The sequence below is a fragment of the Neolamprologus multifasciatus genome, chromosome 15 (assembly GCF_963576455.1).
Source record: "Neolamprologus multifasciatus chromosome 15, fNeoMul1.2, whole genome shotgun sequence".
Taxonomy (NCBI): domain Eukaryota; kingdom Metazoa; phylum Chordata; class Actinopteri; order Cichliformes; family Cichlidae; genus Neolamprologus; species Neolamprologus multifasciatus.
Genome location: NC_140453.1, coordinates 34501730 through 34527929, shown reverse-complemented (window position 1 = coordinate 34527929; position 26200 = coordinate 34501730). Strand labels below are relative to the sequence as shown.

Here is a 26200-nt window from a genome sequence, read left to right as displayed (position 1 = left end):
CATCCTTATTCATTTTTGGATCCAGATTTGACTTAAGAACACTCAAACCAAATGGAGAAACAAAACCGTCCCACAGTAGGAGCAAAACTGAATTTTTCAAAAATGTCCCAATGAACATTTCTCTGAAGTCACTTACCGAGAAATGGTTCATGTGCACGATCAGATAGACAGTAACCGAGACAAATCCTTCTATAAGATCAAGGTGCGTGCTCACAGAAGGGAATCCCCACACAGATAATCATGCATGTATGTATGCACGCATGCTGCCTCTATAAGCTAAGCAGGTCAACCTATAGCCCTGCTAGGTGTTACTTTCTCGCAGTTGGGTGCTGTGGTTTGTGGTGAGATTACAAGAATGCATTGAGATACTAACTGTCATGAAAAGGGAAATGTGTCAAACCTAGCTCGCACTGGCAACAATGAAATGTAAAAACCTGTGATGCCAAGAGTAACTGTGATGTCGTAATAACTCCAGATTTTTATTTTTAGTTCATTTTGATTTGCAGTAAAGACAAAAATAAACTTCACTATTCTCTGGAATAGTTAAAAAACAAACAAACGAATGTCCCTAAAAATGCACTCTAATAACCGACCGTTACCATTTGAAATACATTAATTCATCTTCTTCTTTTACTGTTCATTTACATGTTAACCACTACCAGAGGTGACATTTTCATTTTCACGTGGGTGTTTGCATACACAGATCACTGCTGCTAGCGCTCACGCTGACATTATCGACTTAATATTTCCCAGCAACCTTAATATTTGCTAGACAATTATAATATCTGCTTTTATCTGGACTGGGCCATTTGCTTTTTCTTGACAATCGAGAATAATTGAGAAATTACAGTTTCATTTCACATCAGCAAAATCAGTGTTCTTGCATCTTTGAGCTTTTGAAACCAGGGAGATGTAAAAAAGGTGGTGTACTCTTTTATCTCATGTTGATTAGATAAAGGAGGAATTTCCTCAAACGACAGCGTAGAACAGCCTGCAGCTACTGTGCAAAACATGAAAGTCATGTCTGACTGGTTGTTTCGTTCCTCTCTCTCTACCCGAATATGTCAGAGCTCCACTGTTCAGTACCTTGGTTGTTGATGCGAATGTTCATAGGTATCTGAGCAGTCATGGCTAGCAGGTTCTGCTGCAGCGCTCTCTGCAGCAGTCGCTGGTGTTCCTCGGCAGACAGCGCCATCTTCTTCTCTGGCGGCTCGCCTGCTTCCAGTTTGTCCCTCAGCTGCTCCAGAGCGGCCACCTGAGCAGCCATGGCGGCATGGGCTGCTGCTGCCTGCACAGCAGCCACTGAGTGACCTGCCAAGCCCCCCACTGGCAAACGAGCCATGCTGACGCCTGCCAGAGGCTGGCCTCCCTCTTCTTCCAGCAGCACAAAGAGAAAGGGGAACTCAAAGTCAAGCAAACTCATATGATGCATTATGGTCCCCAGACATAAATTTCAGCGTGACCACAGAAAACAGATAATAAATAAGATGCAGTGTGTTACGGGAAGGTCCCAGGGTTAAGCTCTTTTAAAGAGAGAGATGACAGCAAATCAGATTTGATGCTATTTCTTTATTTGAAGATCAGAGCTTCCGTTTAAGAGATTAATTTGGCAGAAATGATCTCTGATCGTAAATGTGCTATCAGTAAAATTCTCAAGATTTCACAGTGGATCCTCATTTTAACTTAAATTTTCAAAACGTTGATCCAACACAGTCAAGAGTAAATCGTTATACTGTCACGTTATACTGACAAACCGTATACTTGACGTGAATTTGTCGTTTTGACCTGAGAGTAGACAAAGTTACTGCCATATACATGTATTTTAACCTGATTCAAAACATCAAAGAACATGTCCCTCAAATAGAAAATTTTCTCTGATGTGCATGCAGCGCAATAAACAAATCTCACCTTTCTTGATCTTGTGGATGTGACCCAGCGAGGTCCCGTTGGTGCCCACTGTTAAGCCCATGCTGGGCGTGGGGAGCTTCGGTGAGGACAGCATGGTGGGAGTCCCGTTGGGAGAGTAGGTGAAGAGAGAGCTGCCAAAGCTCTGTCGCCGGCCCTCCCGTCGATTGCTGTCGATGGCTGCTTGAAGCTCGTTGGGGTTGCTCAGTGCCCTCTTTTCACATTCATATGGGTACAGGTACTTCATGTATCTGAAATCAACAAAGTGCACAACAGGTGTGCCCTTCTGAGTTTTCGAAGACAAAGTTTGGCCCAACTTCAGCTAACTAGGAGTGATCGGTCTTTAAAAAGGACAAACATAGGGATTAATTTCTACAGCGAGAAGCATGGAACGATTTAACTTTAGCTAACTCTTGCTTAATTGCTTAATTAATAAAGGGTGCTATTATGGGTATTTTCACACCGTATTTAGTCAGTTTAAATCGGACACTGGTTCTGTTTCCCCACTTGGTGTGTCTAGTTGTGAACACAGTAATCACACTTGGGTGTGGACCAAAACAACAGCACCGAGACCCTTTGGAGAAGGTGTGAACATGATGCGAACCAACCATCAGGTGTACGTTAAACGTTTCAGGTAAAAAAAATGTCCCGTAGCCATGTATGCTTTGTATTCTTAATGCGGAAAGGTACTATGGATGTGCTAACAACTAACCGTGTAATGAAAAGAAATTCTCCATGTTCTCCAGTAGACCAGAACACGGCACCTACTTCCTGTATTTATTTTCCTTGCTTCCGCCTCAGACACATCCGGCAAATGAGTGGACTGAACATTCTTACATGTTTTGTAGGAACGGATGCATTTTGGACTTCTGCATGTGAAGTCAAACCAAACCAAAGGAAAAACTACAAGTTTACAAACTCATGACCAAAGTCGGGCCAGAGTAAACAAACTACAGGTGTGAAAACGCCCTGAGTAACCTTTAAGCAACAGTTTAACGAGTGTTTGTATACTGACTGTGTGCGAAGAGTGAAGGCTGCACTGGTGATTGAGGTAGGCAGGTTGAGTCCTTTGGTGATCTCCCTCCACAGTTTCTTGTTAATAACCTCCACCAGGCCACCCTTCTCTGTTACCAGCTTGTACAGCATGTAGAGATCCAGGACCTGTTTGGCCATGATGGGAATACGATTCACTGGGGTTCCTGCAGCAACAGGAAACAGGAAAAAAATACAGTCGTGCTCCACCAATAAAATACATATGAAATAGCATCAAAGACAAACAACAGTACCTGAAATAACAGTCGTCTCCCTTTAGCCAATAAAGGTTGTGCGTGGTCACACCCATTCATTTTACATGTTTAAGACAGTGCTGTAGCTCACAACTTAATTGTAGCAAAACCTTCTTTGGCTCTTTTGTCACGATTAAAAGACCACACTTTTACCATTCAGTATTAGCAAATAGTAATTTGCCAGTGCAAGGTGTTGTTTAAGTGCTCAGAGTGACGGTGCTGCGGTCGAGTGGTGGAGCTCACCAACGCGCATCTAAAAGATGCTTTGCCCGTGCTAGGAAACTACACTAGGTTTGCTTTTACCCTTGAGCTGAACCAACAAACTTGGCATCCAGGCAACCCCACAAATAATCAACCAGATTCAGAACAATTTACTGTCTTTTGGCCAGATGTTAAAATACAAAACAGTGGGCAGAGTAAGACCACTTATGACATTAACGGCTTTACATAGAAACGAACAAAAACAACAGGGGATCTTTCTCTTTCTTTTTTTGTGTTTAAACTCTGAGTAAGCATCAAATATATCAAACTCCTGTGAGCGTCAGTGGTTTGTGTCCTTGTATGACCACGCTTTTTTCCAGTCCACTCCTGATGGGGTTCAGAGGTCAGCCCTCACTTTTTAACTTTGAATTCTTACATTTCAAAACCTGGAACTATTCTTCCACCGAAAACTGTCATTTTTACAAGTATTTAGCTTAAATATCTAATATTTCAATTACATTCTAAAATCACAACAACACGTTATTATCATTAGATACTTTTCAGCTCATTCACAAGGGCACGCCACTGTGGGCAACTCCACGTGTTTAGCTTTTACACTTGTTGCCCTCCCTGATACAACCCCAGAGAGATTTGTGGTTCCTCTCAGAACTGAAAAGGGGATCTTTATCTAATTAGGGGAATTAGAAACTCTACTACTGCACAATAAACTTTGTCTTTTCCAAATCCACATTTAAAATACTACTTGGAAATCTTCTTTAAAAAAACCTTTCTTTTTCTAAACCAGAGGGCGGGGTTAAGGGGGTTCAGGGGATGTCCAAAGAAACAGGGTTTTATACCCAAAGGGCAGTTTATCAAAATGTAGGCGTGTGACTCATTTACGGCTAGTAAAGATAATTGGAAATAAGTTAAGACAAACTCTGATGAGGAAGAAGTTGCTCTAAAAATGTCTGGAAAAAAAGGCAGAGTAATTGTGACAGCTATTTTGATTTTATTTGAGAAAATTATTAGAATTTAGTTAGAGCTCAAGGTCAAAGTACGGAATAAAACGCTTTCATTTACATTACTAATATGTTGTATTATTGCTATTATTATATTGGCTGAAAAACCAAACCAATCAAAGCCTTTTTTTTAATCAATTTGTCTTCTCAGTGATGATAATTCTCACATCATATTTCTTATAATGGCCTAGAGATGGCGCTTTCAGAATCTAGCAGCACACTACCAGAGGCTGTGTGAACATCTACTACTGTTTGGCTTTTTGTTTTTTCAGTCATGAGCAAACTTTTCTTTTCTCCCATGTCAGTCGTCCGCCCACTGATCTGATCATATCAGCCATGAGCATCCTGTGAAATCAACACGGCTTCACGAAAATAATTATCTCAAGTTGGCAGCCTGGCGTTAGCACACTAAACACAAGACAATACAAACAATTCACTTTTCTTGTTAGGTGTTTAGATAAGGAGAGTGAAACTGGTTATGCGTGTAGTGTTAAGCGTGGGGGTCGAGCTATGCGGACAGCCTGCAGGACGGGAAGGTAAACCAATCCATCCTCAAGCATCGATACAGTGTGTCCCTTCTAGTTATAGCCTGGGAACGCAGACTTGCTGTGTGACCATAAAGCAATCATCTCTGAAATGAATAAAGACCCCACCCATGCCAGTGAAAGATGAGTAGACAGTGCTGTGTCATATATCAGAGAAAGAAGGGGGTGGGTGATCATCCTCTCTCCTCATCACATTAAGAAGCTGCCTACGACAGCGGCCGGAGATAAGGCGGGGATATGTGATACAGCAAGATAAGAAATGGAATAAATAGGACGTCCTATAGTTAGTGAAATCAAATTTGACACAGGGGGACAAGGATATGAAAACATACCTCGTTTTTGCATGAAGCTGAAGAGGTCATCCAGAAACTCTTTCCTCTTTGGGTCTCCATCCAGTTCATAGAGCTGTGAAGAGACAGTGGATAGATGGTGTTTTTAAATTCTGAGACTACAATAAAAGTATTTTTAAAATATGGAGAATGATTAGTCAGTGCTGTAATATGCAACAACAAGACGGCAGGTGGGGGTCTCCGTCTGATAATAATAAGATCTGAGAGACACAGTAGACCTTGTGGCCTGATGAGGACTTGATTAGGTACAGCTGTTAGCGGGGCCTCGGAAACTTCAGTGAAAGTTGGCAGTAAAAGTGAAGCGGGTTACTCGAGGGGGTGACAATGAGGCCACCGAGCCTGTGGATGTTTTTTTCCTGCCTAGTTTCTTCAACGTGACTGTGAAACATCCTCTTAGAGTTCTGTTTACTACACGCTCGCATTTATTCGAAAGCGAGAAAGCAGCAGGCACACATTCGCCTTCAAACTTCAGCGGCGTCCGCAGTTATATTTACAAGGCTCGATAAAGCACGAGAGTATCGACAACTGTACATCACACCGTGCATAAGTGAGGTCACGGAGTTTCATAATGTGTTATTGAAAATAGAAGGTTGTGAAACACAATGTACAACTGAGCACCACCAAACAAAACCACAGAAAATAGCACCAAGGCGTATTGTTACTACACAGCCACCAAAACAGCAGCCAAGCCACGAACCCTGATGTTGCAGACGCACGTGAAGCGCGTTTGATATCACGTCAGGAAATCACTTGGCTCAGCACAAAGCTGACGCAAATAACCATTGTGAACATTTTGTCTGATAGCAAATTGCAGCTCTTTGGATTTTGGTGTGTTGGTGGACAAAACAAGCAGCCGGCAGACACCTCCACATAGTTAATACGCAAAACAAAAAAAACACAAAACAAAAAAACCCACCATTGCAGAAAAGTAACAAGTCATGAAAGCAGCATTCCCATAGGAATGCAACACAAAGCATCTAGGGTGTGTACAATAGGATACGTGCCATTAGACAAAATGAAAGCAACGCATGATTGACTTGGGAAATTCTCATGACCCTCCTGCACCGGGTCAAAGAGTAATATGCAACAAAGAATTTATCAAACGAGTTAGTAAAAAGATGTAAAATAATCCTCCATATTGTCCTGTAACCTGTGCTTGCTACATGAAGAAGAAAAGATAAAAGAAAAGCCTTTATCGCACAATGTTACTGTATCTTGCTACCAAATTTGCCCCTCTCTGTGGCATTCAGCTCTAATTAGTGACGCCAAGCAGTCGTGAGATCTTATTATCTAGTGGGTAAGGGTTAACAGAGGGCCGGAGAGGGCTGTGGGGGATGCCAACTAATGTAGACGCCTGCTGGAGGCAAAGGGGGAGTTTTAATTACAGGATGCATGCATTTTGTGAAGTGCCGCGCCATAAATCTTAGAAATTACCCTCTCCCCAGCTACCACCCCCTCCCCATGTTGCTTTATTTGCTCTCTCCTGCCTAATCACACCAATAAATATTTCTCTAGAGGGGAGCATTCAGATCCCATTCCCCATTTAATGCTCACGATGTGGTGACAAAGCAGGACAATGGAAATCGCTACTGTAGATTTAAATACGCCACACGTGATAAATGAAAAAACTGAAAGGTCTCACCTGATGTAATAGTTAAAGGTAACATTTTCATGTGTTAGTGTTACAGCGCTCAAAGACCGTGGCGTGCTTATTTTTGGCGGTCTTTCTGCAAACTAATCAAGTGAGTAATCTTTAGTGAAGTCTGAAACGTGTTAACAAAGTATGCTTGTGCATATCCAGGTTCAGGTTTGACAGGGGATCATCCAGGTTTCACTGATGATAGATGTGGGTGAGGTAGTCTGTCAACGAACAATTTAACTATACTTTAACAATATTGTTTTAAAGCCAAGTAACCGATCCAGTTAGTATAAAACTGCATAAATGTCTACTTGAACTGCAATACTCTTAATCTAATAGAGGCAATAATCCACATTTTAAGATATGTGTTATTTTTTAGTTCTAGTTCACTCACATCATAAATCATGATTGTAGTTTTGCTGTACTCTATCTACGTATTGGTATGACTGAGTATGGAAACAATGCGATTGATAGTAAACCCATGGGAGTGTTTGCTCCACCGTGCTACATCTAAACACCAAATGAAAGAACGGCAGTAAAGCTGCACAGACTTGAAAAAACAACTCTGTGCTGCACTGAAGTTACTTTGAAACATGTGGTTGCAAAGCAACTCATTAACTCTTTCTGTTGGCTTTTTCCCACTTTGATTCAGCTTCTGTATAATTTTTAATTTTTGCTGGCCTGCGTCTTACTTCCTTAACACTCTTCTGTTTCTGGCCATCTCACGGTTTTATGTATATATAACCCTCGTGTAGATTTACCACCCTACCTACTTACATATGTAGAGTATCTATCAGGCTGAGCTGGGTGTGGATGTTTTAGGCTTGTATAGACTTTCATGTCTATAGTATGCACACCGGGGCAGGGGCCTCTCCTGGATTAAAGCGCTGTTACTAGAAACTAGATAAACGACTAGAAACTGGGCCAACTGGTAGCACAGGGTTCATGCCCCTTGTTCCAATCGTCTAGAAAAAACAAAAAAAGACAACTGGGATTGCAGAGATGACTATTGTGTTTTGAAACTTGCACTAGCTCTTTGAGGCTCTTTTAAGTGGGAATTCATATAACTATACTTATAGCAGTAAACTCATAATTACAGCTAAAGACAGGAGTGTTATGGGGGTAAATTGCGACAGTAGAAAGGTCACCAAATGTACTCTACTCTGTTAGTGATTTATTGTTTTACTGCTGTCTTGATAGTTTCCCACCCTGACACCCTGTGTATGTAGGTCAGTGACAGTCGGCTACATATGAATTGAAACTAGGGTTGGAACAAAAACAATGTGGTTTTATACTACAAATAATCAGTAACCAAAGAGCAGCCTTCGCAGCCCTCGCTGAAGTGACAATAACAGTGCAGTCGGAGAGTGCATGTGTGTGTGTTTTTAGAGGTGCTGGCCGCACCACTGTTAATGCAAATGGCAGGTGTGCTGGCACACAAGTGTCACATAGCAGATAATAGAGACTTGCAACTGAAAACCAAAAACTGAGAGAAGTCAAGGGTATCACCTACATGCTTCCTTACACCTGCTCATCACCTTGGGGTGAGGCTGACACACAAACACACGCACGCTAACCTACACACCTGTAACACACAGTAGGTCAGAGCAAGACAGAAGAAAAAAGTAGTAACATTTCGTGCTTGTGGTGGCTTTCCATTCTTCTCACCTGACCTAAATTGCATCACTTTGACAGTATTTTTTTTTCCAGGGGTGCAGCAGGTAACTTAACGATACAAGGAAATAATTCACATAATTTTTGAAATAATTAAAAAATGGGCACATACACTTTTTTTTAAATAAAGCCCAATAGCCATTTGATTTTCCTTTTTTGAATGATCCTACTGTCAAATCATACAAAATAAATTTTAAACGTTTAAAATTAACAAGGTGGGGTGTGATAGTACATAAGGCCATTTGTTTCAGTCACATCTTCTGTATGGTCCCAATACAGTCCTCACTGGTTACCCAGTTATCACGTATAGCCACTAAGAAGCTTGTTGCATATGTTAAAGCACTTTATTATTCAGAAGGTTGTTGTCAGTTCTTGTCTTTACATATCTGAAATGTCCTTGGGCACTATAAATCCTACCATCAGTCTGTGTGAGACGATGTTAAAGTGTGTCTCTGGATGCAGACTGGAGTGCTAAACAAGCTTTAAGTGCTAGGTAAGATTAAAAACACGATCTAGAAAAAGGTAGAACACTTGGGTGGAAAAAAAGTAACAATTTTCATACCCAGTGAGATTAGTTACATGGGGTAATTCTAAAGTAGCTGTTAGTGTGAAGGCAGTGGTCTATGCTGTCCAGGGTGTACCCCACTTCTCAGCTAATGTCTGGGAAAAGTTCCCAAAGGTGTCAGCAGGAAAGCGCTGAGTGTTGAAGGGGAATAAATTGGCAGCGGGTGAATGTCTGAACCTAGCTGAATGCATCACAATGTTATTAAAGAGGTAAAAGGCTAATCGGTCCAAAAGAAAGAGCCTCTATAAAAGTCATAAATTTGACTTAAGACAGAAATAACAGACAGGTTATCATCAAATTCTTCAGCTTTCCAAACAAAAAACATTCCATGTTAAAAATGCAAACGTTACTGTGTTGACTAAGTCTCACAATACATTTTATTTTCCTTCTTCAACTTAACTTCATGTGCAATAGGTCAGAGATGACGTGAGGGTTGAACTTTAGGCCATGATATAACCTATTATATTGTTTAAACTAACAAATATATTGTATACTTCATGACAGCTCAGGGTTGAATTGCACGTACCAATCATTGTTCTCGTTATATTATGCAAAGGAGCTTAATAAAGTGAATGGGCTTGTTTGGTTTTGTGCAGCACGACACTATAGAAGCTCATAATTCACTTTAAATGCACAGTGATAACCTCATTGTGTGTGTTATAACATTCCCTTTGTATGCATTTCATTCAACAGGAATCTTTGTTTTTCAGCAGCTATGGGTGGCAGTACTAACCCCTTCAGCCAGTGTCAAAGGAGCAGTTTCACAACATCATATTAATCTTTGTCTTTGCATTGCCCCACCTAATCTGAATGGAAGGTCTTGTATGGCGTAATTTCTAGAAGGCTGTGTTAAAAGGAGTATACTGTACATGTAACCGTGGTTGAAGTGCTCAGTCAGCATGCATGTGTTAACACTGGTTTGCTTTATTTAGCTCCCTTTATATTGATAAACTGCCTCTGTGAAGCACAACTTCTGGTTATCATCTGTTTAACTGGGTTATGTGTGTATTATACTTCTATCTATGGAGAGCCTATAACATAAGTTATTCAAGTGGCTGTTCTATAATTTTACTACCAAAAAAACAAACAAAACACCAATTTTTACACTTCCAGTTGGTTAAAAAAATTCAGTACCAGAAGTAGTAGCTGGAATGTAAAAGGAGGAAATGACAGTAGTGGACAGGCCAGGCGGCGTCAACGTACTGTGTGAATATATTTTAAAAGATGTTTACAGATGGTCAGATTAGGGCATTAGTTTGAAGGTTTTGGTCACAAAGTACCTGTGGAATAGGTTCAGTGTAGATCTGTAGTCTGATGTAGCTATAAGAAGTTTCATGTAAGCACTATATTTTCTTTTTTAATATTCAAGTGCGCTGATTAATCCCAGCTTGTGTTGTCTAAGTTTTTGTCCAGTTGCAGGCTGACCAGATCTCTAATGTGGTGTCTATGGCAGCTGTAGTCAAGGGTGGTGGAGCTGGAGATTTGAGAAGATAAACTCATTGGAGAGGCAGCTGACTGACAACAAGGACTGCTAAAACAGTGACCTGAGTGGACTGCATGTAGGGAAACACAATGTTGCTGACTGAAGTGACTGAATTTTCAAGCTATTTCATTCTGTTGGGAAACCTCAGGTCCTGGCATTCATGTGGATCTCACTTAGCATACACCCACATGGCCCATTCACAGCAGCCATACCACATAAAAGCCCAAAAGTTCAACAGAATCTCATGAAACGGAATAAGGCATTTTGAGCACAAGGCACTAACCTGGCCTTCAAACTCCTTAAATCCAAATCTAATGAGTGTGTGCAAGATGCCCCTGAATAAGCCTGTCGGCAATCAACAATAATCCAAGGACCCACTGCAGACTCCCAGTGTCAGATACCACAGGACAGCACTTAAAAAGTCCTGTTTTGATAGCACAGGGAAGACCTATACAATATTAGGGGCTGGTATCTAAAATTGGCAGTTGGGTTGACAGAGAAAACAAAAATAAATGATGTGCTATACTCAAATTAGGGATGTTCCCGGCAGCTAGTTTACGTTATGCTTAAATGAGAAAGGCAGAAAAACTGAGTTCAACATTAACTATACACTGTTTTTGCTTTAATTACTTTGCTATACCAGATGATATTTTTTAACAAGATGAATAGAACTGAAAATAACCGTTTTCAGTTATTTGACAAGGCTTTAGACGAGATGAAGTGTTTCCTCTTGTTTTTTGGTTTGTCACTTGCAAAGATGACAATGCGTGAGTACTAAAGTTGTCATCACAGCAAGATCATTAAAAAAAAAGAGCAGCCTGAGACATTCACACATTCAGGATACTGCTGAGTCTTCAGCACCATTACAGGCGACCAAATGCCTCCCCCCTACCACCCATAACAAAAGAAGCACACGCAGTAACACCTAACGCCTGATTCAGAAAACACAACATAATTTACTTATGTTTGGATTATACTCTGTTAATTTCTGTATCACTCTGTTCAGCTTGGACAGGAATTTTATTTTAAGATGGCCAGCTTACAGGTTTCAGTGGGGTATGGAGGTGGAGGTGGATCACTATTTTTATAGGCTGGAACATGTTAGAGCAGAAGTCAGAACACTATGTACAGTCAGCCTTCATTTTATAGAGCAAGACTGGAAGACTGAGGCATCTTCCAACTTAATAAGCACAATACTGCTACAAAACACAATACTCTGCATTGCATTTGATCAGCAGTAACACCTTTACGGTAATGTTAATGTTCCCTGACACTGGTTAAAAAACACAAAACAAAAGAAAGGAACTCTGTTTTTACTGTGTGACGTTTGAAAGAAAAGGAATCAGATTCCAGTCGCGTTCTTGTTTACGATGACACATCCAGCATTCATCTGCTAATCAAACAACGTCAGCACACCTGAAATTATAGTTTCCGTGTGCAGAGTTCACAGATGTCGGCCGTCGGTGCTTATCATGATATAATACTTTTGAAGAGGGAGGATTTAAAAAAAAAACAAACTTTAGTGCATTCACACTATTGCTTTAAACCTTGACTCCAAATATTAAACAAGCAATGTATGTGCTCTGCATTTAGCAAATCTAATATATTTTGACATAAAGCACCCAGACCTAGTCTCGGATAGAGGGAGCCACCCCTCGTGTCTTCATAATTTGATTTTGACTTCATATTTAATGCTATCTTGGAATTTTTGCAGCTTTTTTTTTTTTTCCTTCAAAGTATTCTTTGGACTTTGGCTTTGGACTTTACGGAACTTTTCACATGTGCAAGATTTTCCGGAATATGTTTGTTTGTTGTGTATGTTTCTGTTCTGTATCCTGTGTACTGTTTGTTTGTATATGTGTCTTTTTGGCTGCTGTTACAACCAAATTTTCCCTTGTGGGACAATTAAAGGATTATTCTATTCTATTCTTGTTTGTTAAGCCACTTAAATTATATTATTATTAAATTATATTATTATTAGGCACTTTGATACTAGCAGCCTGTCAGAAAATATAACCCCCGCCCCCCTTTTTTTTTTTCAGTTTCTTTAGTTGAATCTAAATCAAAAATGCCAACGATAGCACAGTTTGACAGATGTAAAATGGTATTTTGGCACTAACAAGGTGACTCCCAAGGAGCTATTATCAGAAAACTGAACATATCTTAGCATGGTGTGCATTGTGTACTTAAAAAAGAGAGGAAACTGGACAAGTGTAGGATAAGGGAATACGAAGACTTAAACTATACAGCAGTATCTGAAAATCATGGCTTTAATAATACTGACCCTTTAGTTGGACTATATACTGTGCACCAGAGCCTTGTCAGAAATGGTCTCTGTGGAGGGCTCGAGAAGCCATTCACAAGGAAGGGAAACAAGGAGAAAAGGCTGAGATATGCCATATGGCATACCATTACATACAAAGCATACAGGAATACCTTTATTGAAGCAGTGTGGTATCATCTTGACAGAGAACATGACTAAAGGCAGCCAACATCCAAAGAAGAGTAGCTTGAAAACTAGTCCTGAAAATGTAAAAACTACAAGTCAACTGGCTTCTGGCTGCGCTGAAGGATAAATGTAATCATACCAAATATTGACTTTCAAACCCATTAGAATTGTACAAACCAATATAGTATATTTCCATGTGTGTTTGCACGTTTCGATAAATTGCTGCACCTATTTTCCATTTTCCCAGGTTGATATGAAGAAATGGGGTGTGGCTCAAGACCTTCAACAACACTAGAGAGGCAAAGATATTTATACTTTTGCAGTGGCTGAAAACGTACAACAGGTAAACAAAGTAAACCAACTGCTGTAATACATTCACACCTTTCTTTTATCAAAAATGAACACATCTAATACTCCTTTTTCAAAAGGCTTTCACAACCTATACTAGCAAAATTGCAAAACAGACGACACGTGCTTAAAACAAGTTAAATGTATAAAACTTCTTTGCATAGTACTTCCAGGAACCTATTTAGACTGGCTGTCTGCCCATCAGTGGGTAGTTTCCTCAAATACATGGATGCAAATAAAACAGCTTTTAGAAGAGTTAAATTATTTTGTGCAGCAGAGGCCAAAGCCAATGCCCCATGGCACAACTATAATCAAAGTGATCTTGGTCCTTTGCTCCAGCCCTACACTTTTAAGATATTCAATTGAGTACGACACTGTCTCGACTCTTACTTTGGGGGCTCTAACCACCTCTCCTTATTTCCCCCCACTGTTCCTCAGTCTGACATCAAATTGCCTCCTCATCTGAAAAATGACTTAATCGACTGAGGTGACAGCACCACAAACCGGTGTGCTGTATGCACTGACATGCCCCCGTGGACTGACATCTTAAACGAATCCATCTTTGCCTGCTCTGCCCTCCGCCCTGCCTTTCTCCATCCCCCCACAAGCACACAATTCACAGCAACAATAGAGCTGTCGCCCTGCTGATGCTCGCAACGTTGTTTTATTGACAGACTGGATCAAAGGAGATCATAATCCAAACTAACCTCATAAATTCAGCTCCATCGATTTAGGACGAGGAGCCGACAGCCTGCGTGAAAACACCAGCGCTGTGGCTGACTGTAACTGATGTTGCTTTATCTGCGACAGTCACATGTGGCCCAAAAATGGCAGACAGCGATAAGAGAGTTAGAAAAAGAAACCAAGAATGGGACATGAGTAGTTTGCATAGCTACTGAATAAAACCCATGTTTTTTGAATGGGCCAACTGTGGTACAACACCAGCAATATTTAACTCCTATTTCTTCTGGACCCTTAATACATGGGAACGATTTAAGATTAAGGGCATATTTCAAAGCTTTCCATGGCTGAACTATATCAGGTTTGGAACTGCAGTAAAAAACGAAATAAATACTTGAAAAACAAAACTAGGTAAAGGTGTTTTACTACAAAGAACAAAAATGATTCCACTTCATTTCCATGAAACCACCTTTTGCTGGGAAACACCTGTAGAAATTCAGCAAACAGTGAGGGCATAGTTTTTTATGGTGTGAAAGGCTGTAAGCGAGACCACATCTTCAGGGCTTTGCCAAAGGATTTAATGCTCAGCTTCTGTTGGTCGTTATTGGAGACACACTATCCCCTGCTGACATGAGAAAAAGGTGAAAGGCAGTTGATGAAGACAAGACATTAAACCAGAATAAGCACCCTCCCGCGATTACATAAACTAAATTCCTTTGTGCTACTATCAGGTCAGCTGCCGTGGCTTAGGGATTTGGATAAGAATCAGAAATAGCAGCTAGGTTTCTCGTGGCCCCCCAGAGCCTGATGTGTAGTATGTAGCTGTAAGCAATCCTTTGTAACCGCACTGCTAATGAGTAGCATTACGTTGATGGATGCTCGAAACTGAGGAAGGCAAAGCTGCATGGGCGGAAAGCAGGGGAAGTGGGTGTAGCAGCAATTTAAGCTCATAAATTGACTTCTTAGCAAACAGTAGCTGAGTAACTGACACAGAGCATTCAGTCTTTTCAAGTTGGCTCAAACTATTACTTTCCTATTAAGTCTCCATAAGTGAACACGCAAACCAGCCTTGCCTTAAAAAAAGAAAAGAAAAAAGAGAAAAAAGAGCAAAAGCGTGACCTAGATAGCCTTCTAATGGGTGCCTTACGAAAGATGAAGGTATTTATTCAGCGCCAGAGCAGATGCCATGATAATGCTCGCGTCTGAAGGCAGTAAGATAAGGACAAAGATGGTAAGCAGGATGTCTCAGAGGAGGGTTTATACCTTTGTTACAACCCACTGAGACAAAGACATAAAAGACACATAGTCAGGAAACAGAACTGGACTAAAAATAGACAAGGAGCACCTTGCTGTGGGGAGGGATGGACACTTGGCTGGGTGCTTGGGCTGTCAATCAGTATGATTGATAGGCAAGGCAAAAGGGTTTAATGGTTAACAACAGTGGCCTTAAAAACTAATATGGGCCACTGTGCCCACATGGAGAGCAGATAGCTGTGCGTGTGGCTCTTAAGAGTAAACCCACTCCAGTCAACATGGGGCTGGGCTGCGACCTGAACAGGAGCAAGCCTCTCTTTCTTTCTCTTTAGGCACTGACTGATGTCACTTTTGGAAAAATCTGAAGCATCCATGTTTTCATGTGAAGATATCATCACATGTAAAATCTTGTCATGGCAAGTTAAACACAAAGACTAACGGCTTCAACGGCACTTCTATCACCATGGTAAAAATCATATTCTTTTATTTGACGTGCCATCACGACTACCTTAAATACAAGGCCAAACTGTGTAAGATTTATGTCACGTGGCCTACCTAAAGCATCACTGCCTTGTAATTACTGCCCAAGATTGCTGACTAAGGTGACCGTGAAGCATAACAGGCAATAGCTCATGAGCTCTCAGCTGGTCTTTGCTGATTTTAAAAAAAGTCCATTTTAACTATAAAGAGCCAATTCACAATAGCTGTGCTTTATATTGTATATTATACAATATTAAAGAGAAATCCCAAGGATCAGACGGCCCCCTTTCAGCAAGCACTTGCAAATAGAGGCAAGTGAGAAAATCCATCCTCCCCCTTATTACTAAATATGAATACAACTGTGTAGTGTTCTGTGTATGTGCACCACAATCGCCTAAAACTTGAGATTTGCTCTTTGACTTTCTTGATTTATGAGGTGATCTAAATATGAATCTGACCATTTCCTGCTACATGTGAGCCGGAGCAACTTCATTCTTCCAAAACGGTCCAAAGTTCATGTGTGAAAATGACTTATTTTCTTGCCTTGACATGTCAAAGTATCCGCAGTGGAAAAGGGTTTATTATGACGTCGTAGTGGTGTAAAATACACATCGTGAATGACCATTTATATCTGTGGTGTGAACAGGCAACCCCGGCTTCTTTTCATACACATATAATGATTAAAGGTCAGCTATTATCATACAGACAAGACAGGGCAGCTTGAGTGCTCTCGGTTGAGCCTAATGTGATGATGAGTCTTTTATGAAACTATGTCTGAGATGGGGGTTCTGCTTTGCAGCATTCCTGGCATATTGATTGCATAGACCATTTAAGCCACATTTCAAAGCAAGCAGATCTCTGTTCCAGTGCGTTCCTGTACAGTTTCATTTCGCACTGAGACAAAGAGCAATCTCAGACCTTGAAAATGTGCAGCTGCGCACATCTTATTTCTCTTTGACCCATTTCTTAATTGAGTATTCTACAAATGAAAGCTTTCAATATCCACATAGTGCTTTTGCTCACATGAATGCCTATCAGTGTCCTTGTAGGTAAAGAAGCCACTTTGGTTTTGTTGAGTGCTTATTGAGGACACAAAATATTCAGCACATATCTATTTCTGTATGAATGCAGGAAAAAAACAGTTTCTAATGGAGGGATAAAGAGCAAAGAAAGAAAGAATGAAGCAGCATCCATATAATCCTTTCTGAAGGAAAAACAGGGTTTAAAAAGTTAAAAAATATGAGGAATGCGGAGCATCTTGGGTCTTCCCAGCTTAGAAAAGCAACTTCCTCATCCTTGACAAAGGCTTACATGTTTGATACATTTGAGAAAGACACAATACATGTCGTGAGGGAAGCTGCCTACACAAAAATAGCAACGTTTAGCAACCAGAGAAAAAAGAAGGGATGAAAGAGCTAGCCTCAGCCTTTACACGATCTTTGTTTACATTCCTGCTGCAGCCCCCACCTCTCCTCCCCCATATTGAGTTCCTGCCAATTTCCAGAATCCCCATGGCTGTACACTTTCTGACATCAGCTCCATGAAGCACACTAGGAGTTGGACACAATTCAAATGCTCTGCAGGGCTTCGCAGTCAAAACGAGCATTTACTACATGCTCTACTTGGCAGCGGTTCAAAGACCAGCGCCAACTGACGGTCTTTTTCCTGTCACACCTACCCCCTTTGCTGCTCCTCCTCCCTTCAACAGGAAGACTGAGAGGTCTTCCCGTGCTGCTGTGGCCTTATTCCTTTGCCTTTTGTTTTCATGACATAAGCAGAGCCCATTAACCCTGTGTTGTCACTTTGTTAAACACAGATGGCAAACAGAGGCGTCTCAGAGCATAGTGAAACATGCCTGAGCTGATTCATTTTGAACCCTGCAGACTAGAGTAGGAATGAGTCTGCAGAATATCTGGCTTAGGTCTGAAAATCCAAATGATGCGCTTGATAAAAGTAATCGCTCGCTGTGCTTCTTAATGATAAAACCAAGCAGATGGATCGGATAAAAGCTCAATAGCATGTGAAATATTGATCAAACCCAGACGCATAGTCTGACATTAGTCAGTCATTAACAGGAAAAGGGTCAGCTGATTATGGAATCCAAGAAGGGCAGTAAGATGTGGTTTAAGTTCCATTTCATTGCATTTTATTACAAACCCTTCAACAGGAGCTTGTGGGCTATACAGAAGCAGAAGGAATAAACAGAATTGTGATAAATAAATGAAACTCGCGTCAAATCAGAACAAACGGCTTTGCTAAAGTAGAACATAAACCCACCAAGCACCTTTCAGACAGCTGTATCAGCAGAAACCTGATGGGCAATCCCAATAAGTGTCGCTCCCAATTGGCTCTCTTTGGAGCTACGCTTCCTGTAGTCACTAACAGACAGCCCCCCGCCCCCATACCTCCTAATATATATGTGTGTGTTAGCAATTTAATGTTTAATGCCAGTCCCCCTTCCCCCTCCCTCCATTCGCCCTGATCACTGTGAGTGCCATGAATTTTTAAAGACATCCCTTCTTTACTGTCCATCTGGGCTCCATCTGCCCAGCTGCTGGTGTTTAAAGCAGACAGAGACACAGGACGGGATACTTCAAAGGCTTTGCATGGCCTCTGGCCCGAGGAGGATAGTGTTCATAAAAAAGGTAGCCTTTTATGCTGGCATGTGCACCACAAAGAGACAACATAATAACTGAAACCTGATTGTTATTGTACATCAACTTTATTTTGAAAAGCTCAGTATTTCTAAAAGGTGATCGGGTCAACACCAGAATGCATGAAATAATAAATGAAGCTGCTATAAATAGTTATCCTTCCTTTTATGTAGGAATTTCGATTCCTAATTTGATTTGGATTTTTAACTCTCTCTCAAAGCTTTCCAAGTTTTTATCAATAATTATGCCATAACAAAGCCTCCACTCAAATCGCCCAGTATTTCAGTGGAGATTGACCGAAACAAATGCATGCAGGTCTCCTAGCTATAGGCTTAATTTAATAACTAGCCGGGAATAAAAATGGAGTGTGATACTGATACAGATAATTCCAAGAGTCAGACATATCGGGGACGCTCATACATGTGTTCCGTTTGCGGCGGTATCACTGAAATAGCTTCACCAGACATACAAATCAAATAATCCAACAACCCTGGCATTATTTGATATCTGTGTAAATCCTCGCTCTTTTATTTCATTTGGCACCACTCTGCCTCGGCCAGATATGACGCAGCTGGCAAAATGCCTTGAATAGTCTGATTAATTCATTTAAAACCACAGCGTAATCAGACATCCGACCAGGGCAGACCTCTCGGCTTCATTTAGTCTGACCTTTCAGGCGAAAGAGGCGAGATAGAAGGAAGTTGGCTGGGTGATCCACCAGGAATGCAGGTTTGCTGATATATCTTTCCAACACAGCCTGGGGCAAACCTTGACTAAAAGCTGGGTGTGGGCTGGTTTTAGTTCGATGAATCCACATCTTGCGTTTATTGGATTTATATAGTGCACTAGAGCTTTTATGATCCTGTTGTTGTCTTGTAAAGTGATTAAGGATGCATTTTTTGGTAACCGTTTCTGTACAATGTTCTTATACATTCTCTCCTGTCCCCTGTGTTTGTAACCACTGCTGTGGACCTGTGGTGCTACACATAGACATTATTTGTGCTGTACAAACATAAAGAAGAAAAAAGGGCAGTTTTCAGTTTGGAAGTGCTCCAACTGCTCTGCACTGATAGAGGCACGCAAAGTTTCTGCTGAGGATCTGAGCTTCCTAGTGGCCACATTATCACCCTCCATCAGGCACATTCCAACAGCCTCCACCCACCTGCCCAAAATAAACTGTACAGTCTTAACCCCTTCCTCTCCACCCAGTGCCCTCCAAAGCACCCTACCAGCATATGACATGTCTGAACACGTGTAATTGTAAGCTAGGAGGTTAGTGCTACCCATCAGACCCTCTTTTCTCCCCCTTCTGTGATAGAGATATTAAGTCTACACCCAAAAACTTTTCATGATATCTTGATAAAAACGGACCGTCAGCTCAGGGTTGCTCTGATGCAGCACTAGTTGCCCGTTTTGCGCAGTGATGACAAGTGCAATATTTTAACCAACATAAATTACAGCCTCACGTGTCTTTTAATTGCCACGAGGGCTTGGTGGTATGGACAGGTGGTGATAGGGATTTTTTTGTGGGTGTAGCTTTCCTGGCCTTGATAGCTGCATCATACAGTATCTTTATATGTTTCAGATGATTGCACAAATACTCAGCGGTACATATAATCCCATGAAGCCCTTAATAAGCAGGTTTTATTGGGAGGTTTTTTTGCACAGGGGCATCTATGACTGTGCTATGCGCATGTCTATGCGCTCAGAGCGCGTCAAGTCAAGTTTGCGCTAAAGCCGTTTGCAGATTTTACCGTTTTCCACATGACGGGGAGAAACCACAAACATTAGGTTCTGAACAAAAAAAGAAGAAGCAAAATAAAATTGGTGCACGCCACATACAAATTAAGGCTGAGGTCAACAATTTTGATTTGCTTGAGGTTAGAATTATCAGGGGACAGACTGTCTTCGTTGTGCCAGGCCACGGCTGCAATTATTTCCATCAACTGTAATCATCTGAGGGCAAAATAAGTGGACGTTCAAGACTGGAAAAACCTGGTTTTACAACGTTACCGACTGTCGAGGAACACCGTGGGCTCGACACAGATTTTACTGTTGTTACCCAATTCCCTATATCATGCCACAATGCTGAGTTCCCTCTTCTCAGGCTTTAAGTTGTGTAGGCGTGACACAGTGTTACCCAATCTATTGGGTATCTGACCAGTCACGGTGCTGACTGTCTTGATTATATAACGGTCTGCTGCACTAACACAGCCCTGTCTGATCCTCTGCTGACTGAGGTGCCATGATAAAAATAAAATAATAATAATAATAAAAACCCAAAAGTATCCATTCCAGTCGTTCACACAACATTTACAGAGGGAGGGGTGGACTATTTAGAGAAGCAGACTATAGGTTTTAGAGAATTTGAGTCCACATGCTCTGTAATTACAAGAAATGCGCCTTAAATGACATAATCTATAGTTTGGCTTAAAACTGGAGCACATGTCAGCTAGGAGCAACGTGGCAAAGACGTTTGACTTAAAAACAAATAAAAACTAAAGTTAACTGTATTAAAAGTTTCTTTTTTTTTTCCACTGAAGCAGTTTAGCAGCTTGTCTGTTATCTGTCCTGATAAAATATGTTTTATGGTTAGAATTGTGTGACAGGACGTGAGGTTGCACTTTGATGGTGGCTTTCATTATGTAATAAACTGCTGAATGTGATGGCGGTTTAGTGTATATTACATTTTTAAACTGGCAAAACAACATTTAGTTGTCACACCATGCAGAAGTAGTTTTGTTGTTTTTTTACTTAAGGAGGCTAAAAATACTTCTCCGTGAGCAGCTTTGCAATTTGCATAATTGCACGTTTTAGAAATAATAAAGCTTATTTTGCTACTAATCTAAGTATTAGGGTTTGTATTTTGCTTTTCTTGTAGGAAAACCGCATCATCTGTGTGTCCTGTTTGTGTCAAATTTAAAAATAAATACAGCAAAGAATTCAGCTTTATATCATCTGAAATAAACTTTTAACCAACCGTCTTCCCGCTTGCGTTCCCTTTTTATCGACAGCTGCCCTCTATCCAAACTTAGCTGTTGACACTCTTAAATCTCTTCACGTAAACAGCCTGTCTTTATTCCACCAGGGCCTCCCTCATAATATCCAGCCCACTAGCATGTTTACAGTAAACGCCAGCATGGCAAAGCTGTTAACATGCACTCTAACCCACCCACAGCCCTTCCTGAGCCCTCTGAGCTCCTCTTCCTCAGCTTCCAGTCCTTCAAGACTGTTCCAAGGAACAACTTTCTTTCATTCTTAGTCCACATTAGTTGGAAAATCAAAAATCTCACCAGGCACCAAGCTACCACCAGAAGAAATTGTCTCTTCAATCATCTGCCTTGACCAGACTGTGAAGTGGCAAAGGCAAACTGAAAACCCTCACCTTAGCCTTTATCAACATTTTGCCCGGTAGCTAGTGCTAATTTCCCACCCTGGTCAGATTACATCACATGCCGCTGAGAAAGTGCAATGGAGTTTTAATGTGAATGGCTTGAGGGCCAGATGTGGCCCACTGGTAAACAACAAATATTTTAGACTAATCTGGCTTCTTTGGCCAGAGTCCCTCCAGTCTACAGCCCTTAATACCATCAATCAGCAGTAATGACAGCAACAGTTAAAGCTGCGGACCTTCAAAAGACTTAAATGGGAACTACAGCTGGGGCAAAGATATAAGAAATAAGTGTTTATGCACGGCAGAGTATTATAATTTACAATGCTATTACTGAATTGGTCACATTTTAATAGTAAGACAACCTCTACTCTGATTCACTTGTATCATATCGCACCAGTTTGTTTAACCATTTTACCCAGCTCGGACTGAATCTGAAATACGTACATCCAGTTGCATTCACATAATCGCCTGGTATCTGGGAGATTGTTGTCAGCAGGGGGGTTAAAGTGGGCCAGAATGATCCAGAATGGTGCTCAGACACTTTCGGTTAATGAGCAATTAAATCTGATTGGCACATTTCCATTTTCACAAACTGCAATGGCTCATTTTAGCCAGTGTCACAGAGTCAGTGAGGTCACTCCAAGATCCTGCCTGCACGCTTCCTTTTTTTGTCTCATTTCTGTGATTTGTTCATGGTGTAGATATCAAGGTGTGTTCGAGGTACAGAAGTGGACTGAGTGATTCAAATAGCTCAATTAATAAGACACAGAAAAAAAAATTTGTTAGTGTGTGATCATTTTGCTCCCCAAGCCGGAGAAAAATGCAAGCCACAATGGCAAATGTAACACGGCATTATATAATGCACAACGTAGCTGTTCCTCCCCACACACACACATCTGACCTTAGGGTTCCCCCACCTGCCAAATCCCACTTTAACCTCTAATTGTCGTTGCAGACCTCCGCACAGTAACGGACCAGAAAGTGATGGTACCTGTCTGAACTGCTCCTCGTAGGTCCAGTCTCCGTGGTCCTGCCCACTCAAATGGCTATGCGTGGTATGTGAATGCAGATGTGCTCCCACTGCTGAGCGGGACTCCTGCTCAACACTGGGACGGGCCTTCAGGAGCTGGGAATGGGGGTTAAGCTGGCGGTGAGGCAGCAGGAGGATGCCCTTGCCAGGGGCCACTGCATCATGACCCGTAGGCAGACCTTCCTCTCCAAGGTCATCCTCAAAGTCTTCTTCCATCTCACCTTCAAAGTCCTCCTCGTCCCATTTCTGTTTGCTGTGTGCGTCACAAATACATTTATATATTGAAAAACTACACAACACACAGAAACTAATCACTGAAATTTTCAGAAAGATCCAGCAAAGAAATTCACTTACATCTGTTCCTCTTCATCTGACCCCATCATGTCCTTGTATTGCTCCTCTCCTTCATCGTTGTCCTCATCATCGCCTTCCTCGTCACCACCACTGCTGCGCTCCGACATGGGGCTGTCCGACACCCTCTGCAGCCCGGCCGCCGCGGCACGCATGGCTGCAAGAGCCGCTATCTGAGTCTGCTCTGTCTCAGGTGCCGGGCTCCCTATCAGCTCATCCCCTCCGGCCGTACGGACCTGAGTCTGTTGGGAGGCGGCTTGCTGCTGTAGCTGCTGCTCCATCAGTAGCTTGGCCCTCTGCTGCCTGTGCAGATTTTCCATGACGGCCTGCAACTTCATCTCCAGGGAAAGTGGCAAAGCGTTCAGAGGCCTTCTTTCCCCTCCCTCCCCTGCTGAAGGAGCACAAGTCGAAGGCCAGTCAGGGGTCAACAATAGGGGGAGCAATAGCCAACTGAACCTGCGAGGAGGCAGCTAGCAGCTCGCTGTAGGTCTGGAGGTTACGGTTATGAGGAAATGTGGGTCTCTGAGGGGGAGTGAAAGGTGAAAAAAAGAGGAGCTCGCTGACATGCAGTCAGAGGTTGGCTGCAGTTCTGAAGACAGAGGCCTCTCTCTTGTCTCAGTGGTTTTTTCCTACAGTTGGGGAGAAACCGAAGCCGGTAGCAGAGGTGGCTGGTTCAGAGAGGCACAAGACGTGGAAGTAAAGGAGGGAGTACAAGTCTTTGCTGGCAGCCTACAAAGACCTGAGGAAGAGAAAGAACAGAGCGTCAGATTGCCACTTCCCACTCTCTGTAAAGATCATTACCTGTTCAGATCACCCGTGATACTCATCTAGTAGTTTCTCAATTTTTGATTTTCTGGTTTCAATAATCCTGCAAGAAAACTCTGTCACTATTTATGAATAAACAAAAGTTCTGTAAAATCTCAGCGCTACCCTGTCTACTCAAAAAAGGAAAACACAAAGGAGAACAAAATGTTTAATATTACTAACAAAAATGCAAATTGTAATTCGAGATTCCTGTGAAACACAAAATAACAACGTACATTGTGAAGGACTAGTCAAACAAAACAAAAAAACGCGAGGAACAGGACAAAATGTTTCAACCTCAACAACAAGAGGAAGTGAAATCACAGGAAGAACCATCACTTTTTTTTACCTGGTTGGCTAGGAGTCGAGATGAATTTCAGCCGACTGGCAAAAGATTTTAGACAACGCTGTCTCAGGTTGAATTAATATTCACACAAGTGTCACATCACTGAGGCTTCACTGCTGTGTTTTCCCCTTTAAGAATGAAACACACAGTGGGGAGTTTTCTGAAAGTCACGTAGGTTGCAGTTGTTCTCCTACACACCTGCTCCGTAAGTGCCCAGGTATGCAAAGCAGGCTGTACTATAAGCAGTGACCTTCAACCTATCGACAGTAACGACGCCTCAAAGATCCCCTGCTAAACCCCGCTAACCTAGAATCTGGTCAAAATGCTAAGAGGCGTGGGTTTGGGGAGGCCGTGTTTAGATCAGTCACATACAGATAAGAGCAGAGTCGGCAGCACGAGGGGAAATGAAATTCAAGTGCAGGTGCTGGACATGCCAAGCTCCAGTCATGACAAGAAGCAGCAGTGACTGTACGCCAGTACTCATTCGGCTATGCTGACTAATATATGAAAGAAACTGATCTCGATAACCACCATCTGGCACGATCTTTGTCTTTCACAAACTTCAGATTTTGCGTTGTGTGCTCATTGAGTATCCTTTAAATAAAAGCATGAATGATCGTCTTTTCGAGGTTAGCTCAATCTGTATCACAACTGCATGCAACGCAGCGGCACACAAACACAGTTCTTTAATTGTTTTTCCAGCTGATATCTCAGGCTTGCATTTGCTTTTCTTACAGATGACAACATCTATGAATCCCCTTTGAAAATGTGACCAGCACAGCATACCTCATCATTACAGGTATTTTCTTGAGCACAGAGGTTGTTTTTCTCCAGCGTGTGGCTAACTGGAATTACACAGGAAATCTCACCAGAGTTTCACGGGTTTGGTAGTATAATTACATGTAGGCACGAGAGGGTAAACAGCGTATCCACTTTTCAGGCCCGCGGTTTCTTGAGGTTTCCAACTGAAAGCCATGGTGCCACTCACAGGAAAATTAACCTTTTTCCATATCTTGTGTTTACATAGCTGTGAATACTTGATAAGAACACATACAAGAATCCTGGCAATTGCCAAGAGATGTGTTTTTCCAATCAGCCAGTTTCTCAACAAGACATTCAAATGGAAAACAACAGCTTCTGCAACATTATACCTGTGTGACTCATGCGAAAGATCAACTTACATTTGCACAACATTAGTAATCTACAGAGAATTAATTGTGCACGACACAAATGACACACCAGACCGATGAATGAAAATTTGCACACGACACTATAAATTTAGGTGCCGTTTATGTTCCTGCACCTCCAAAATAAGTATACACTTCTTATACACCGAGTATTACAGAGTCACAGTCTGGAGTTAGGTGCAGCAAGAAGTCAAATTCAGCAGCAGAGCTGAAACCTTGCAGCTCATTCTGAGAAAATGCACTTCAGAAGCACAAACGTCTTCCACTACTAAGACTCGAAAAGCTTCAGAGGTGTTTGATAAAGTGCAAGTTACATCCCCTCACCCCGACATTATCACGCACCAATAAAAACCACAATAGAAATATTTCAGCCACTCTATACCATGGTGTTAAGAGAAATGTTGCGCAAGGAAACAAGAGCTGTGAAACTTTGTTTCCACATAGGGCGAAGGAAGTGACAACTGACGGAGCAGATGTAGTAAGGCAGCTGACAGATATTCAATATTGATTTAGTGCATTCTTTAGGGGCAATCGAGACGCAACTGAACGCCTGCA

The 26200-nt window shown here is 41.7% G+C and overlaps 1 protein-coding gene across 1 annotated transcript in view; it reads right to left on the bottom strand.

The window, feature by feature from the left end:
- arid3a (AT-rich interactive domain 3A) overlaps window positions 1-26200 on the bottom strand; it is a 44685-nt gene that overhangs the window by 7381 nt on the left and 11104 nt on the right. The window contains exons 2-7 of the mRNA XM_085132240.1: window positions 23312-24047; window positions 22919-23210; window positions 5289-5361; window positions 2921-3104; window positions 1909-2156; window positions 1087-1374 (exon numbers count right to left, since the gene is read on the bottom strand). Coding sequence (XP_084988366.1) covers window positions 1087-1374; window positions 1909-2156; window positions 2921-3104; window positions 5289-5361; window positions 22919-23210; window positions 23312-23646 — 1420 coding nt within the window. The 5' untranslated portion in view covers window positions 23647-24047. The remainder of the gene's footprint in view (window positions 1-1086; window positions 1375-1908; window positions 2157-2920; window positions 3105-5288; window positions 5362-22918; window positions 23211-23311; window positions 24048-26200) is intronic.